This window comes from Chrysochloris asiatica, unplaced genomic scaffold, assembly GCF_000296735.1.
Source record: "Chrysochloris asiatica unplaced genomic scaffold, ChrAsi1.0 scaffold00364, whole genome shotgun sequence".
Classification (NCBI taxonomy): Eukaryota; Metazoa; Chordata; class Mammalia; order Afrosoricida; family Chrysochloridae; genus Chrysochloris; species Chrysochloris asiatica.
In genome coordinates, this window is record NW_006408882.1 from 1111963 (window position 1) to 1128131 (window position 16169).

Below are 16169 nucleotides of genomic sequence, written 5' to 3' on the forward strand. Positions count from 1 at the left end.
GTTCAGGAAAGGACAGTACTTTCTGGGTTGTTTTGAGGTATTTTGTAGGAAGAATTGTGATATGCAGAGCATGTAGTAAATCCTACTCAAGAATAAGAATCCATGTAGCAAATACTTACAGAGCATTTACTGTATGCCAGGCACTGATCTAAATGCTTTACCTATTGTAAACCTTCCAACAGCTCCATGTAGAAGGTATTGGCACTCCCTCCATTTTACAAAAAAAAAGCTGAAAACATCTGGGGCTCAGACAGACTGCATGACTTTCCCAGCAACACACAGTTAAGAAGTCGTAGAGATGGGATTCAAACCAAGACAGCTTGGCTCCAGGGATCATTTACTGTTGGACCATATATTTGGGCTTTACCAAGCATATATAATCTAGTTTATCATTTCATATTCATAATGTTGTTGTTATTACGTGCCATAGAGTCGCTTTTGACTCAAAGTGATCTTTTATAGAGTTTGTGAGGTTTTAAATCTTGGCCAGAGCAGTAAGCCTCAACTTTCTTCCACAGAGCGGCTGGCAGGTTCAAACGACAGACCTTGTGACCGCGGACTAGTGCTTATTATGTGGAGCAACCAGGCTTCCAATCTTCATTACCAGAATATATGAAGATTTTATTACTTCCCTTTAACCCTGGATAGTTGACCAGGAATATAGGAGTCCTGGTGTGGCACCAAGGGTTAATGCGCTGGACTGAAAAGTCCGTTTGAACTGCTAGGTGGTTCAAACTCACCAGCCGCTCCTTGGAAACCCTATACAGGGTCACTAGGGATCAGAACCGACTCAGTAGCAAACAACAACAAATACCCTAATAGGAATCCTGGTGTGGCACTGTAGGATAACCACCGGAATGCTAACCACAAGGTCGGTACGTCAAACCCATCAGCTACTTCTTGGAAACCCTAGACAATGTCACTTTGAGTCAGACCCAACTCGCCAGCACTTAACAACAACAACATACACTGGTATGGTGCTGTAAATAACCACAGAACTTCTAACCATAAAGTCGGCAGTTCATATCTTCCAGTCACTCTTGGAAACCCATACAGGGTCGGTATGAGTCGGAACCGACTTGATGGTACACAACAACATACGTTAGTAAATGATGAAGTCACTTCCTGGCCGCCAGCACATTACTCTTCTCCAATTGTTCCTGTATCATGGCGGTTTCATTGGTTCAATTTGTTTTACCAAGGAACACTTTTTGTATATGAAAACCTACTCAGACTATCTGCATTAAAGACAAAGGAAGACAAAACTGTGCTAGCTGAAGTGAGGTTGAGACTTCTTTGCTACTCCCAGCTGTTTTCATTGCACTTCCCAAGTCTTCTAAAATCCATCCATGAAACACAATTGGGAATCCACTGTAATTTTTAAAAAGCGAAAGAATGGTTTTGTCCTCTCCTGGAAGAAGTGAGTGTCCTAGTAAGAAATTAGCACTGGAGAGGCCAGAAGACCCAGGAAGCAGGAATACCAGAGGGAAAAGCAAACTTTATTTATTTTTTAAATTTGATTTTCACCAAAAAAGGATTTGAACTTAGACTCTGCCACTTGTGAGCCAAGTAAGCATCAGTCTATTGTTCATCTGTAAAATGGGAATAAGAGTTGATACAATGCATTGACAGCTTTTAGTGTGGTGCTGCAGAATAATGCACTGGACTCCAAAGTCGGTTTGAACTACAAAGTCAGCAGTTCAAGCTCACCAGCTACCCCTCAGAAACCCTATACAGGATCAATATGAATCGGAACCGACTTGACGTCACTTAACAACAACAGTGGGCCAAATACTAAGAATTTTTTCATTTAATCCTTAAAGGAAACCTATGAAATGTAGGTATTATAACCCCAACTTGCAGATGAATAAGTGACACGCAGAGAGATTATACAACATCTCCAAGTTTCCTTGGTTAGCATGGCAGAGCAAGAACAGAGAAACATGTCTATTTGACTGAAAATACCATGATCGTAACCATACAACTGAAGAATTTATATGAGATTATAAAGCCCCTTGTATATGCCAGTCACATGTGTTGATAAATGCCATCAAGTCAGTTCTGACACATAGTGACCCTATATAGGGTTTCCAAGATACAGTTGGTGGTTTTGAAACTCCTAACTCATGGTTAGCAGTCCAGTGCCACATCAGGACTCTTGCCACACATGAGTAGTCAGTAAATTACCAGTGTTTTTCCAGGGAATACAGATTGTCAGGATTCAAAAATTCTCTCTACCACTCACTTTAATGTGTGACCTTGGACAAAGGTTTTGAGCCCTGGTGGCACTGGAGGATAAGCACTGGACTACTAGCTGCAGGATCCAAAGTTCAAATCCACCAGCCACTCCATGGGAGAGAGAGGAGACTTTATGCTCCCATAAAGAGTCACAACTTTGGAAACCCATTACAGGGTCGCAGTTAGAATCAACTCAATGTTCGTGAGTTTGGGTTCAAGCTTCAACTAGAGATAAACTTGGAGTAATATTCATTTCTACTATGTAGTCTCTGTAAAGGTCCAGTGAGACACTGTGCATCAGTTGCTGATCTCACCAGGCCTTATCCATAGTATGCATTCAGTAAATGCTATCATTGTTTTTAATAACTGTGGGTCTAGGAGCAATGGACAGGAAACCAAGAGTAGATATTATAGCGCCTTTGTTGTTGTTATTGTTGTTGTTAGATGCCATCGAGTCAGTAGTGACCTTACGCACAGCATAACGAAACACTGCCTGATCCTGGGCCAACCTCACTACTATTGCCACGCTTGATGTCATTGATGCTGCCACTTGGCCGATCCATCTCATTGGGGGTCTTCCTCTTTTTCTCTGACCCTCCACCTTACCAAACATGATATTCTTCTCCAGTGACTGGTCCCTCCTGACAATATGTCCGAAGTATGAGAGATGAAGATTGGCCTCCAAGGAGCACTCTGGCTGCACTTCTTCCAACACAGATTTGTTGGTTCTTTTGGCAGCCCATGGCATTTTCAATATTCTCCTCCAACATCATAACTCAAAAGTATCGATTCTTCTATGGTCTTCCTTATTCACTGTCCAGCTTTCTCATGTATACGAGGGTATTGAAAATACCATGGCTTGGGTCAGGCGCACCTTAGTCTTTAAGCTGACGTCTTTGCCCTTCAACACTTTAAAAAGGTCTTGTGCAGCAGATTTGCCTAATGCAATACGTCGTTTGATTTCTTGACTGCTGCTTCCATGGATGTTGATAGTTGATCCAAGAAGAATGAATTTCTTGACAACTTCAATTACACTGTTTAATTTGTCTTCACCAAAACTTTCCTGAAGTGGGTGCTATATTATTCCCCTCTTACAAATGATATTTGGGGAGTTTATTTTAATTTCTCAAATGTTCCCAGTCAGTAAGTGATGGGTCTGGAACATACATAAGTCTAAGCAGGTCATCACACTATATTGAGTCTGATCTCTTTCTCCTCATGCCCTGATGGAGTCTGTTAGTGACTTGGTAGATCAGGAAAATGCCCTTTTTTGTCCTACATAAATTCAGAACTGCAGGAGAAAGATGAGACTGTCTGCTCTTATAAAGATTTACAATCGTGGATACCCTAAGGAGCAGTTTCAGGCTGCCCTAGAGAGTCACAGCGCAGTGGCAGTGGGTTTTGGTTTAAATTCAGAATCAATTGGAAAGTGGTTGCAAGACTCAGGGATATGGGGATTCAACTGTCAGCATTTTTAATGACAAAGCTTTTGAAGAACATGGCTGATGCCCAACTTCAAGGAAAATGATTACATCTTTGGTCCCTGTGTAAAGAGCCCTGGTAGTTCATTGAGTTAGGTATTGGGCTGCTAAATACAAGATCAGTGGTTCAAACCCACCAGCTGCTCCACAGGAGAAAGATGATGCTGTCTGCTTTTGTAAATCCAACATGGGATCACTAGGAGTCCGAATCGGCCTGACAGTTGTGGGTTTTGGGTTTCTCATCCCCATGTGAAACTAAATGACCCTTCCATGGGTCAGTCAGATACCTCAGGTCTTCCTTCATGATCCCCACCTTGTATAATGTGCCAGGGGGAAATTAGAGCACAGTGTGTGCTCTGAACAGTGAGGCAGATCCCAGAGAGAGAGAGAAGGACTGTGTCACTCATGTATCTTCCTTCCTTCCACTTATCACCAATCAGGTGAGTGACTCCTCTCCTGAGCTGAGTGAATGAACAGACAAGTGAGTAAAGGATGGAGAGAGACCAAGGGTGTCACTCTAATGGAGTTCTCCAAATGGAGTAAGGAGTGGTGGTCCCATTTCACATTTCCAGCTGTGTTTTGTCACCCTCAGAGAGTGCAGCTTCATTGTGGTCAACCTGTAGGTGACTGTCACCCCTCAGGTGAGGAGAGTAACATCTGTCAGGACAGGACCACTCCTAACTTTATGAGACCGCTCTTCAGTACCAACTGCTGCTTCCCTGGGGAGGGCTAAAATGAATAGAGATAAATACTGTTAACTGATGGTACATAGAGGAGATTATAATCATTGTAATGAAACAAAGTATATGATTTGTTGAGTGTAAAACTGATTATCTGCCCTGTAAACTTTCACTCAATTCACAATAAAAACTTTAAAAAAAAAAAAAAATGGAAATCAGAAAAAACTGTGAACCTTGCTCATGAGTGTTGAAAGCTAAAGCAACAGGAAGAAATGAGAAAGTAAAAGAGCTGAACAGAAAATATCGAAGGGCAGCTTGAGAAGACAAAGTCAAGGATTATAATGAAATGTGCAAAGACCTGGAGTTAGAAAACCCAAAGGGAAGAATACACTAAACATTTCTCAAGCTGGAGGATCTGAAGAAAAAATTCAAATCTTGGGTTGCAAAGAACTGAGTTCTTCCTTCATTCCCTGATTTCTAGTGGCAGACATAAACTTATTAACTTCTTCTCTACCACAACTCCAAAAGATGGTATAGTGTATTTATTTATTAACTTATTCTGTGTATGTTGTTGTTAAGTGCCGTCGAGTTGGTTCCAACCCATAGTGACCCTGTACAGGGTTTCCGAGGGTGTAAATCTTTATGGGAGTAGAAAGCCTCATCTTTACCTCTCATCAATTCTTGAGAGACCTTGGTAAGCCACATAATTATAAGAGGTTCTCTTTTGGTCTTAAGTGTACTTCTTGAATTTTGAAACCGCCCAAATCAAACTGTGTCCCTGGGCCCAGCACTGCTAGTTTAGAGCTGGAACCCACTAGGGCCCAGCAATGCTTGTGGAGCTCGGGCTGCAAGTCCTGGTCAGCGAGATAGCTGATAGTAACAGCAAAATGTTCTTCTGCACCCTCATAACTAAAAGGCCTGCATCTAAACATCTTGACCCTGGTTTTGACTACTTTCCAAGGCTGCCAAATATAATCCTGCCTATTTGTAAATCTCTTCCTTCTGTACAAAACAGCCACTCATCTGTGGACAAAACCATTCTAAGCCAGGGAAGGAATCTCACAGGACCTACACTGACCAAAGCCTAAAGTTTTCTGCCCAGCCAGAACACTTAAAAGCCAATAACGCTTTCCAATCTGATTCTGTCACTATGGCCTCCTCAAAGAAGGGTGGTGAGAAGAAGGGCCATTCTGCTATCAACGAAGTGGTGACCACAGAATACACCATCAACATTCACAAGCGCATACATGGAGTGGGTTTCAAGAAGCGTGCCCCTCGAGCACTCAAGGAGATTCGGAAATTTGCCATGAAGGAGATGGGAACAGCAGACATGCACATTGACACCAGGTTCAACAAAACTGTCTGGGCCAAAGGAATCAGGAACGTCCCGAACCATATCCCGGTGCGGTTGTCCAGAAAACGTAATGAGGATGAAGATTCACCAAACAAACTCTATACACTGGTGACCTATGTGCCTGCCACCACTTTCAAAAACTTAAAGTCAATGTGGATGAAAACTAAGTTTATGATCAAATAAATTTATAAATCTGCAACAAAAAAAAAAACCCAACTGCATGGCATAATATAGACAACTGCCAGCCACCAAGGTTAAGATATATATGGCCTTTCCCTCATGACACAGAAAACCCAAAGCCATGCACCTTGCCCCCATTGAATGTCTCTCCATTCTTGGTCTACTTCCCAAACTTCCTAACCTAATGCACTACATGTTGGGATTTTAAAGGGCTCAGTAAATAGTATCTTTGTTTCCTCTCCTTCAATTATGAGCCACTCAGAAATGAAAACAGGCATTAGGTAAGTGACAATCAACATGACCTTTTTCTATGAGTATAGCTATTGAACATCTGCAGGCAAGTAAGTTGGTTAAGATTTCACCACCTTAACTGACTGCACACAGCCAGACTGTCTCAGGCCTCCCACAAAGGGCCTGCCCTGTGAAAATTGCTGTCCAAAGGAGCAGAACAGAACACGTTCTTTCTGCCAAAGGGTTGAGGTCAAAAATGATGCCTAGCTCCATTTTCCAAAGTCTGTTATTTTCTGCCTGTGCATTCCGACTCATAGCACTTTCCCAGAGTCGGGAGGAGAGATTGTAGGAGGGAAGTGACCAGAAGTGTTACTCTACTAGAGGTCCCTCCATGCAGTAATATCGGGAGCACAAAGGAAGTTCCACCTTAACACCAAGCTACAGAACTCACAAAGAACGCATCTGCAGTATTGTCAGGACAAGAATGTTCTGAAAACAAAAAGTGATTTGAAATTATTTTTACCAATGATATATATACTCTCTTATTAGTGTTGACAGAGGAGTTTCTGGGTAGTGCAAACAGTTAAGTGCTCTACTAATAGTTGAAAGGTTGGTGGTTCCATTTAACCCACTGAAAGGAGCCTGGTGTGTTGCTGTGGGTTAATGCGCTGGACTGCAGCAGAGTCAGCTTGAACCACAAGATCGGCAGTTCAAGCTCACCAGCCACTCCTTGGAAATCCTATGCAGGGTCGCTAGGGCTTAGAACCATCTGGATGGTACTTAACAACAAAGGTGGCTTGGAAAAAGGTGCCTATCAAATCTTCTGAAGAATCACAACTTGAAAACCATAAAGAACACACCTCCACTCAGACACACATGGGGTCACTGTGATTTGGGATCAACTCAACACAACAACAACAGGAAGATAGAAATTAATGAGTGGGGAATTCCTGGTGTTAATAATAACAACAACATAATAATAAGAACTTTCACAGCATGCTTCCCATATTCCAGGAGCTCTTTGAAATGCATTCATTAGCTCTGGTACTGAATCACAGGGTTTGCACTCTAAACCCCCATCCCATGTTGCCCAAAACAGAATTCTACAAAGAAGCACTTAACTTGGGAATTAAATGATGTTTTTTTTAATCCTTGAAAATATGTCCTCTCAGCCCATTGCTTTACTGAGACGGTTGCTGCAGAAATGTGGTCGAGGAAGAGCTCCAACAGCTTTATTTTTCCTCTTGATGTGGCTATTTAGGGGTTTTGTGAGATTTATCTACGGCACTTGTTCATCATACTGACTTTCGTTATTTCCTTGTAAAGAAAGCTTTCCAGGGATTTCTGAAGCTCAACTGTGCTAATGCTGTTGAGAAAAATAAAGAAGTAATCCTACATGTATTGAAATAGACTGCAGTTTACAGAAAACATGAATTCCAAACACAAACATATTGACACGAAACCATAGTGACATATTTCTACCTAGAAAATTGAACCCAGAACTATGGTAACATTTCTGAACTAGTTGACCACTGTTCATTCCAACCTTTACATGGTGATGTGTCCTAGGGTTTGCTCCTGGGTCTTTACTAGACTTCCTATATACAGGCTTTCCAGAATGGGGTTCACATGCTAACTCAGCTCTCTGAAGCATGTGCATGCCAGGGACATACAATGCCAACCTCTACTCTGAGATTCAGGCCCCCTATCTTCATAAATCCAGCTCAGAATTTTCATTTGCATTCTTAACCTACCTTTTCCCCACCCTCCTCATCTTTTCCATGTTAGTAAATACACCAGTATTTTATTTTTAAACCAAAACCAGTACATTATCCTTGATCAGCACAATCCACTAGAAATACACTGTAAGCCACATGTTATATTTTCTAGTTGTTGTGAAGTGACGTCAAGTCGGTTCCGACTCATAGTGACCCTGTATAGGGTTTCTGAGGATCGGCTGGCAAGTTTGAACCACCAACCTTGCAGTTCAAAGTGACCTTGCAGTCCAGCGCTTTAACCCATGGCACTACACCAGGACTCTAGTAATCACATTGAAAAAAAAAAAAAGACCAAAACTAGCAACAGGTGAAATTACTATATTGTACTTTACCTAAAGGAGCTCTGGTAGTATAATGGATTATGAGCTAGGCTGTTGATCATGAGTTCAGCAGTTAGAATCTACCAGTCGTTCCAAGGGAGAATGATGAGGCTTTCAGCTCCTGTAAAGATTTACAGCCTCAGAAACCCTATGGTCACTCTGAGTCAGAACCAACTTGGTGGCACACAACCACTGCCACCATGATTGTACTTTACCTAATGGATTTGAGATAACCAAAACCCCACTGCCATTAAGTCAAGTCTGACTCATAACAACCATAGAGAGCATTTCCGAGTCTGCGGATTCTGCAGGAACAGGTGTCCTCATCTCTCTCCTGGGAAGTGGTTGATGGATTTGCACAGCTGACCTTGTGGTTAGTGGCCCAATGCCTACCCCACAACACCACCAGGGCTCATTATATATCTGAGATGTGTACTGTTATTTCTACGTCAATAAAAATTATTACCGAGACACTTTACATTTCTTTTGTACTATGTCTTCAAAATCCAGGATGTATTTTACATTTAAATGTACATCTCATTGCACAGTAGCCACATATAGGGAGCAGCTACTGTGTTGGAAAGTGTACCCTTAGGTGCTTCATCTCTCATTCCTCAAATCTGATTCATCACCAGAACTGTATTAATTTCCTAGACTTGCTATAAAAAGTACCTTATAAGAAATGTACTGCCTCACAGGCATCCAAATTCAGGATGCTGACAAAGCTGTATTCTCTCCAAAGAATATAAGGGAATTCTTTCTTGTCTCTCCCAGCAACTGGTAGCCCCACACATTCCTTGTCATGCAGTTGGAACATAACTTTGTTGACACATGGCATTCTTCTCTTTGTATCTGTCTCTACGTTTCTTCTCTTTTATAAGGACATCGTTCGTATTGTACTAGAACCCACCCATTCTGAGTATGACCTCTCATGAACTTATCCAATTACCTCTTCAGAGACCCTATCTCCAAACAAAGTCACATTCTCATGTAAGGGGCACGATTCGACCGATAACAACATGCTATTGTCTCTAAAATGCTCATCAAGCATCTGCTTGCCTGTACCATTTTGTAAATTCTACCACAGCTGATTGTCTGTCTCATTCCCTCAATTCTGTTCCCCAAGTTGCAGCCTGGTAGCCAGAGTAACAACCATTTAGAAACATCTGTTCTTATAATAAATATTTATTGAAAGTGATTATATTCCATACTCCATTTTAAGTGTGAGATACTACAGCAGTAGTGTAATTTCCCAGGTTTAAATCAGGCCTCTGTTACTTACTAGCCATGTGGACCTTGGTAAAGTTGTAAAGCCAATCTGTGCTTCGTTTTCCTCATGTGTACAAGAAGCAGTCCTTTGAGAAGAACACAGGGACACTGAATGGTTTAAAATAAAAAACAGTGTGTGCCAGAGTTGTTTTCTTTCACCATACTTATTCAGTCTGTATGCCGAACAAATAATCTGAGAAGCTAGATTATATAAAAAAGAACGTGACATCGGGATTGGAGGTAGACTCATTAACAACCTGTGATGTGCAGATACAACCTTGCATATGGAAAACAGGACTTAAAATACTTACTGATGAAGATCAAAGACCACACCCTTTGGCATGGGTTGCATCTCAATGTAAAGAAAACAGAAATCCTCGCCACTGGACCAATAGATAACACACATATTAATGGAGAAAAGATTGAAGTTGTCAAAGACTTCATTTTGCTTGGATCTACTATCAACACTCATGGAAACAGCAGCCAAGAAATCAAATGATGTATTGCACTGGGAAAATGTGCTGCACAAGACCTCTGTAAAGTGTTGAAAAGCAAAGATGTCAGTTTGAGGAATAAGGTGCATTGGACCTAAGTCATGGTATTTTCAATAACCTCATATGCATGTGAAAGTTTGACAGTGAATAAGGAGGATCATAGACAAATTGATGCATGTGAGTTATGGTGTTGGAGAAGGATATTAAAAGTACCATGAACTGCTAGAAGAACAAACAAATCTATGTTGAAAGAAGTACAATGAGAATGCTTCTTGAAAGCCAAAATGGCCAGACTTCGTCTTTCATGCTTGTCCGGAGGAACCAGTCCCTGGATAAGGATATCCTGCCTAGGTAAAGTGGAAGGAAGATCAGTGAAAAAGAGATGGATTGGCACCGGGCAGCAGCAGTGGGCTCAAGCTCAAGATTGTGAGGATGGTGCAGGACTTGGCAGTGTTTTGTTCTGTTGTGCATATGGTTGCTGTGAATCAGAAGCAACTCGAAGGCATCTAACAACCACAACAGTGAGAACAATGCTAATATCTACGGAGTAGTTGTGAGGATTCCGTTAATAGATGGAAAATACTTGGTACTTACATGGTAGTGGTGGCGGTAGCATGCTGGGGAGTCAGAATTCTGACTCATACCGACCCTGCACAGGGTTTCATATACATGTTGTTAGGTGCCATCGAGTTGGTACCAAACCATAGCGAACTTATGCACAGCAGAACGAAACACTGCCCGATCCTGGGCCAACCTCACTACTGTTGTCATGCTTCAGTCCATCGATGCTGCCACTTGGCCAATCCCTCTCGTTGGGGGTCTTCCTCTTTTTCTCTGACCGTCCACCTTACTAAACATGATACCCTTCTCCAGCAACTGGTCCCTACTGACAATATGTCCAAAGTATGAGAGACGAAATTTGACTAGCTTGGCCTCTAAGGAGCACTCTGGCTGTACTTCTTCCAAAATGGGTCTTTTGGTTCTTTGGGCAGCCCTTGGCACTTTGAATATTCTCCTCCAACACCATAACTCAAAGGCATCAATTCTTCTATGGTTTTCCTTATTCACTGCCCAGCTTTCACATGCATATGAGATTATTGAAAACACCATGGCTTGGCTCAGGCGCACCTTAGTCCTCAAGCTGACATCCTTGCTCTTCAACACTTTTAAAAGGTCTTGTGCAGCAGATTTGCCTAATGCAATATGTCATTTGATCTCTTGACTGCTGCTTCTATGAGTGTTGATAGTTGATCCAAGAAGAGTGAAGTCCTTGACAACTTCAAGCTTTTCTCTGTTGATAAAAATGTTGTTTATTGGTCCAGTGGTGAGGATTTTTGTTTTCTTTACATTGAGATGTAATCCATACTGAAGGCTGTGCTCTTTGATCTTCATCAGTAAATATTTTAAGTCCTCTTCACTTTCAGCAAGCAAGGTTGTATCATCTGCATATCGCAGGTTGTTAATGAGTCTTCCTCCAATCCTGACACCACATTCTTCTTCATAGAACCCAGCTTCTCAGATGATTTGCTCAGCATACAGGTTGAATAAGTATGGTGACAGAATACAACCTTGTTGCACACCTTTCTTAATTTTAAAACCATTAAGTGTTCCCATGTTCTGTTCAAACAACTGCCTCTTGGTAGTTCGTATACATAGCACTCAGAAAATGATAGTGTTTTGCTTTTTTTTTTTTTTTTTAAATCACTTTTGGCTACTCGTTTTCTAACTTCCCTTATTCATTGGATGTTTAGTTGAGGAAATCCAGATAGCAAATAGAGATATACTTAATATAATGCCTGCTGGTGCTACCTGGTGCTGAAACCCTGCAGCCATTGTAAGGGACAGAGGATGGAGAAGCCGCTACCGATGGCTGATTGCTGTCATTGCCTCCTCTTCCCAGTGTTGGTTTGGGGCTCGGCTGTACACATAACACCTAACACTGGGACATGAGACTGACAGCAGATTGCTCATCATATATACTCACGAGAGGAGGACACCACATGCCGCTTGGGGATACTTAGAAGAAAGTCCCCCACCCCTGCTTTAAAGTCTACATTCATGGGAGAAAGGGGAAACAAATCCAGTGTGCTTCGATTCTGTATAATTTTAAGATGTGTGTGAATCTAATGAAAGGAACCCTGGTGGTACAACACTTAAGCACATGATGGTGGGAACCCAAAAGTCACTCCAGCAAGAGAAAAAAAAAGGTGGCAGACTACTTCTGTAAAGATTGCTGTTGTTGTTGTTAAGTGCCATCGAGTCCGTTCTGACTCATAGTGACCTTGTATGGGGTTTCCAAGGAGCAGCTGAGGGTGTTGACTGCAGCCTGGAAAACCCTGTGGGGCAGTTCCCCTTTGTCCTGGGGGGTCACTATGAATCAGAATCGATTGCACAGTACAATATTTGTCTTATAAGTATGAAATCTTTTTCATTTTATTATCGTTAGAAGCAAGAATCCTAGATATCTGGACTGCAATTCTCTCTCTGCCACTTTCTGATTCTGACTAGATTTCAGATGCCCTCTTCCCCCTGTGACTCCACAGAGATCGCTGCACATTTACCACCTGCCTACCACATTACAATCTGTCTGGGTCTGAGTTTCTTTACTGGAAAGGGAAAGTTTCAATTAATTAGCTGAATCCTACCTCATCAGGTTGTTGGGGTGGTTAAAGAGCTATCATAAAGCTCCACACAGAGCCTCACAATAAGCCCTTGATCAGTGTGAGTTGCTGTTACTATAACTACCTTTTTTTTTTTTTTTTCAACAGCTCTGCGCCATTTCTTACAAAATAAATATCCATTTTTCTGGGGGCAAAATTAATACTGAATTATCTACATGTTTACTTTTGCTTTGCTCTGCAAATTTCATAATCTAAAGTTGCACTTTCATGTGTTTAAATGTGAGGGTTCCATCTAGTGGTCAAACTGTAGTATGTACGTTTGTTAGTTGTCATGGAGTTGATTCTGGCCCATGGCAACCTTAAACCTGTTCCCTAAGGTTTTCATGACTGTGACCTTTCAGAAGCAGGTCACTAGACCTGTCTTTGAGGCACCTCTAGGTTCAAACTGCCAGCCTTTCAGCTAGTAGTCCAGTGCTTAATTGTTTGTTATACCTAGGGACTCCAGTAACCTGCATGTAGACACTGTGGATTGCAAAATTAACAACAAAATGTTATTAAAATAGAAAAGGGAATATCAGTGCATGAAAACTTTTATAAAATTTAACAGATATATTTCACAAAATGATTTTATTGAAATATTAACATATAATCATATATGTGAGAGCGCAGTGGCTTCATACAATAAGCACTGGACTGAAAAGCACATGGTTCAAGTCCACTAGCTGCTCCAAATTTCCTGAATTACGCATTATAAGAGTTTTAGAAATAACTCTGTCAAAAAGAACATAGTACATTGTGCCCAAGTTGTACAACCCTCAAATCCCCACATATGACTTGTTATGTGCTGTTGAGTTGGTTTGGTCTCATAGCAACCCTGCATAGGGTTTCCATGGCTTTAAATCTTCGGCACAAGTATACACGTAAGTGAGAATAAATAAAAATATCTACAGGTAGTAGATATATAGATATATTCACTGAAGAAACAACTACAGGTACTTCTCAAATATAACTGAACACCTCCCAAGATCAGCTTTCTGGGTTTGAAGTCTTACGATCACCTCATCGCAAACTGGGCCAACTGGCAAATATAACTCACAAAGTTCATGTTCTGTACCCGAGCTCGTGAGCAGCCATGTAGGGTACAACGTTGGTCTTGTCAGGAACAAAAGTGTAACCAAAATCACAAGTCAACAAGGCTGATAGCATTCATGAGACATGACCTCAACTCCCCTGAGACCAGAACCAGATGGTACCTGGCTAGCCCCATAGATCTGACCTGGGGCACGAAACCTGGTTCTGGTGAGAATGGGAGAAAAATACAGAATTGTGATAAAGTGGATTTACTTCTATCGATAGTTTTTGGAATTCCCAGCAAATGATTGGGTTGTTGTTAAGCACTATCAAGTTGGTTCTGACTCAGCGATTCTGAGGGGTGGCTGGTGGGTTTGAACCACCACCTTGCAGTTCAAATAGACCATGCGGTCAGTGCTTAGCCTACAGTGCCTTACCAGGATTCCTAATGATCGGGTGTTGTTAATGCCGTCAAGCTGGTTCCAACACATAGCCACCCTGTATAGGGTTTCCAAGGAACAGCTGGTTCAAACTGGCTTTGCAGTCTAGCACATTAGCCTGCAGTGCCACAATTGGGTTGTTGTTATGTGCTGTTGAGTTGGTTCTGACCCGTAACGACCCTGTATAGGGTTTCCGAGGAGTAGCTGGTGAGCTTGAACCTCCAACCTTTTAGTTCAAACTGCTTTGCAGTCTGGTGCATTAACCCACAGCACCACACGAGGACTCCCCACAATTGGGTGGTGGTGGTGGTTACGTGCCATGGAGTCGGTTCCAACTCATAGCAACCCTGTACAGGGTTTCCAAGGCTGTAAATCTTTACAGGAGCAGAAAGCATCACCTTTCTTCCGAGGAACAGCTGGTAGTTTCGAACTGCTGACAATTGGGTTGTTGTTGTTGTGAAGTGCTGTCAAGTCGGTTCAGACCCATAGCGACCCTGTATAGGGTTTTCAAGGAGCTGCTGGGAATGTGCAAATAGGATCACAGACTCTAAATCAGGAATTCGTTGGTTTTGCATTCCTCTGGGCATAAAAGGAGTCATCTCAGAAGCAGGAACAGAAGATTCCAGTATCATCAAGAAAGAACCATGAGCTGAAATCAAGATCCGGGTTCAGAAAAGCAGAGGTGGCACCAGAAGTGACAGCATGGAGACACAGAGCAATGGGGCTACCGTGCCCACAGACTGAATAACACTGATGGCTTACAGAATGTGCTCTTTGGTCATTTCTCTGCAGCAATATAGCAGCTTCATAACATTTGTTCAAGCAGAGCAGAGACCAAGGGACTGCATGGCTGAGAGGCTGAGGACAAGAGTGACGTGTACCTGCAATACAGCTGAGAAAAGGCATTCCTGACTGGAAAACTGCTGTAGTCTGTAGTCTGTGACTTATACCCTGTTCACTTCCCTAATAAAGCCTGTAGTCTGAGTATTGTCTGCGTCTTGAATGGTCATTGCAATGAATTATCAGTGGAGAAGTTGAGAGCACCCGGGGAGGGAGGGTTGCTGTCAGCATAGGGTAAAGAAGATTGGAGGGTGGAACTACATCCACCTCTTCCACATAGGAACCATCCTTGGGCTGATATGGAGTTTGATTTTCCTCCTCCCTTGTTTAACTGGAGAAGGGCAGACATGACCCCATGCCAGTTTTGCAAGAACAAAACTCAAATTCTTGGAAATGGCCAGACTAACTGGACCACCTGACACCAAAGAATTTGCTGAGCCTGTCACTCTGAGGTACTCTTTAAACCTTAAACCAAAACTATCCCTTGAGATCATTTTCTAACAGAAAATCACAGTGGCATACAAAATAGTTTATTACCCATAAGATTGGTACTCAACTAAAACAACAACCAAAAATAAATAAATAAATAAACAAACACCTGTGTGAGTCCAAAAGGTAGATTCACAGAAAAGATTCAAAGACGAGGGGGCAAGGAGACTGAAGTACTGAAAATGGACCAATCAGAGCACAATGAACAAGGTATTGCATGTGAAAAATGTAACTAAAGTAACTGATCAGTTTATCTAGAAATTGTCAAAGTGAAACCTAACTTGCTGTGCAAACTTTCACCTCAACTTTCTTTGTGAGTTTCACCTCAATGTAAAGAAGACAAAAATCCTCAACACTTGACAAATAAACAACATCCATATAAGTGGAGAAATGTTTGAAGTTGTCAAAAGTTTCATTTTGCTCAGATCAACCATCAACACTCATGCAATCAGCAGTCAAGAAATCAAACGAAGAATTGCATCAGGCAAATCTGCTGCACAAGAACTCTTTAAAGTGTTCAAGGGCAAAGATGTCAGTTCGAGGACTAAGGTGTGCCTGACCCAAGCCAGGATATTTTCAATGTATATGAAAGTCAGATGGTGAATAAGGAAGACTGTTGAAGAATGGATGCATTTGAATTATGGTGTTGGAGAATATTGAAAGTCCCATGAAGTGCCAGAAGA

At 41.8% G+C, this 16169-nt stretch overlaps 2 protein-coding genes across 2 annotated transcripts in view; both read left to right on the plus strand.

The window, feature by feature from the left end:
* Window positions 1–16169, plus strand: part of KIAA1239 (KIAA1239 ortholog) — a 320404-nt gene that overhangs the window by 227920 nt on the left and 76315 nt on the right. The window lies entirely within an intron of this gene.
* On the plus strand, window positions 5550–5936 carry LOC102826104 (60S ribosomal protein L31-like). The gene has a single exon (XM_006876213.1). The coding sequence runs from the start codon at window positions 5550–5552 to the stop codon at window positions 5934–5936; it is 387 nt and encodes a 128-aa protein (XP_006876275.1).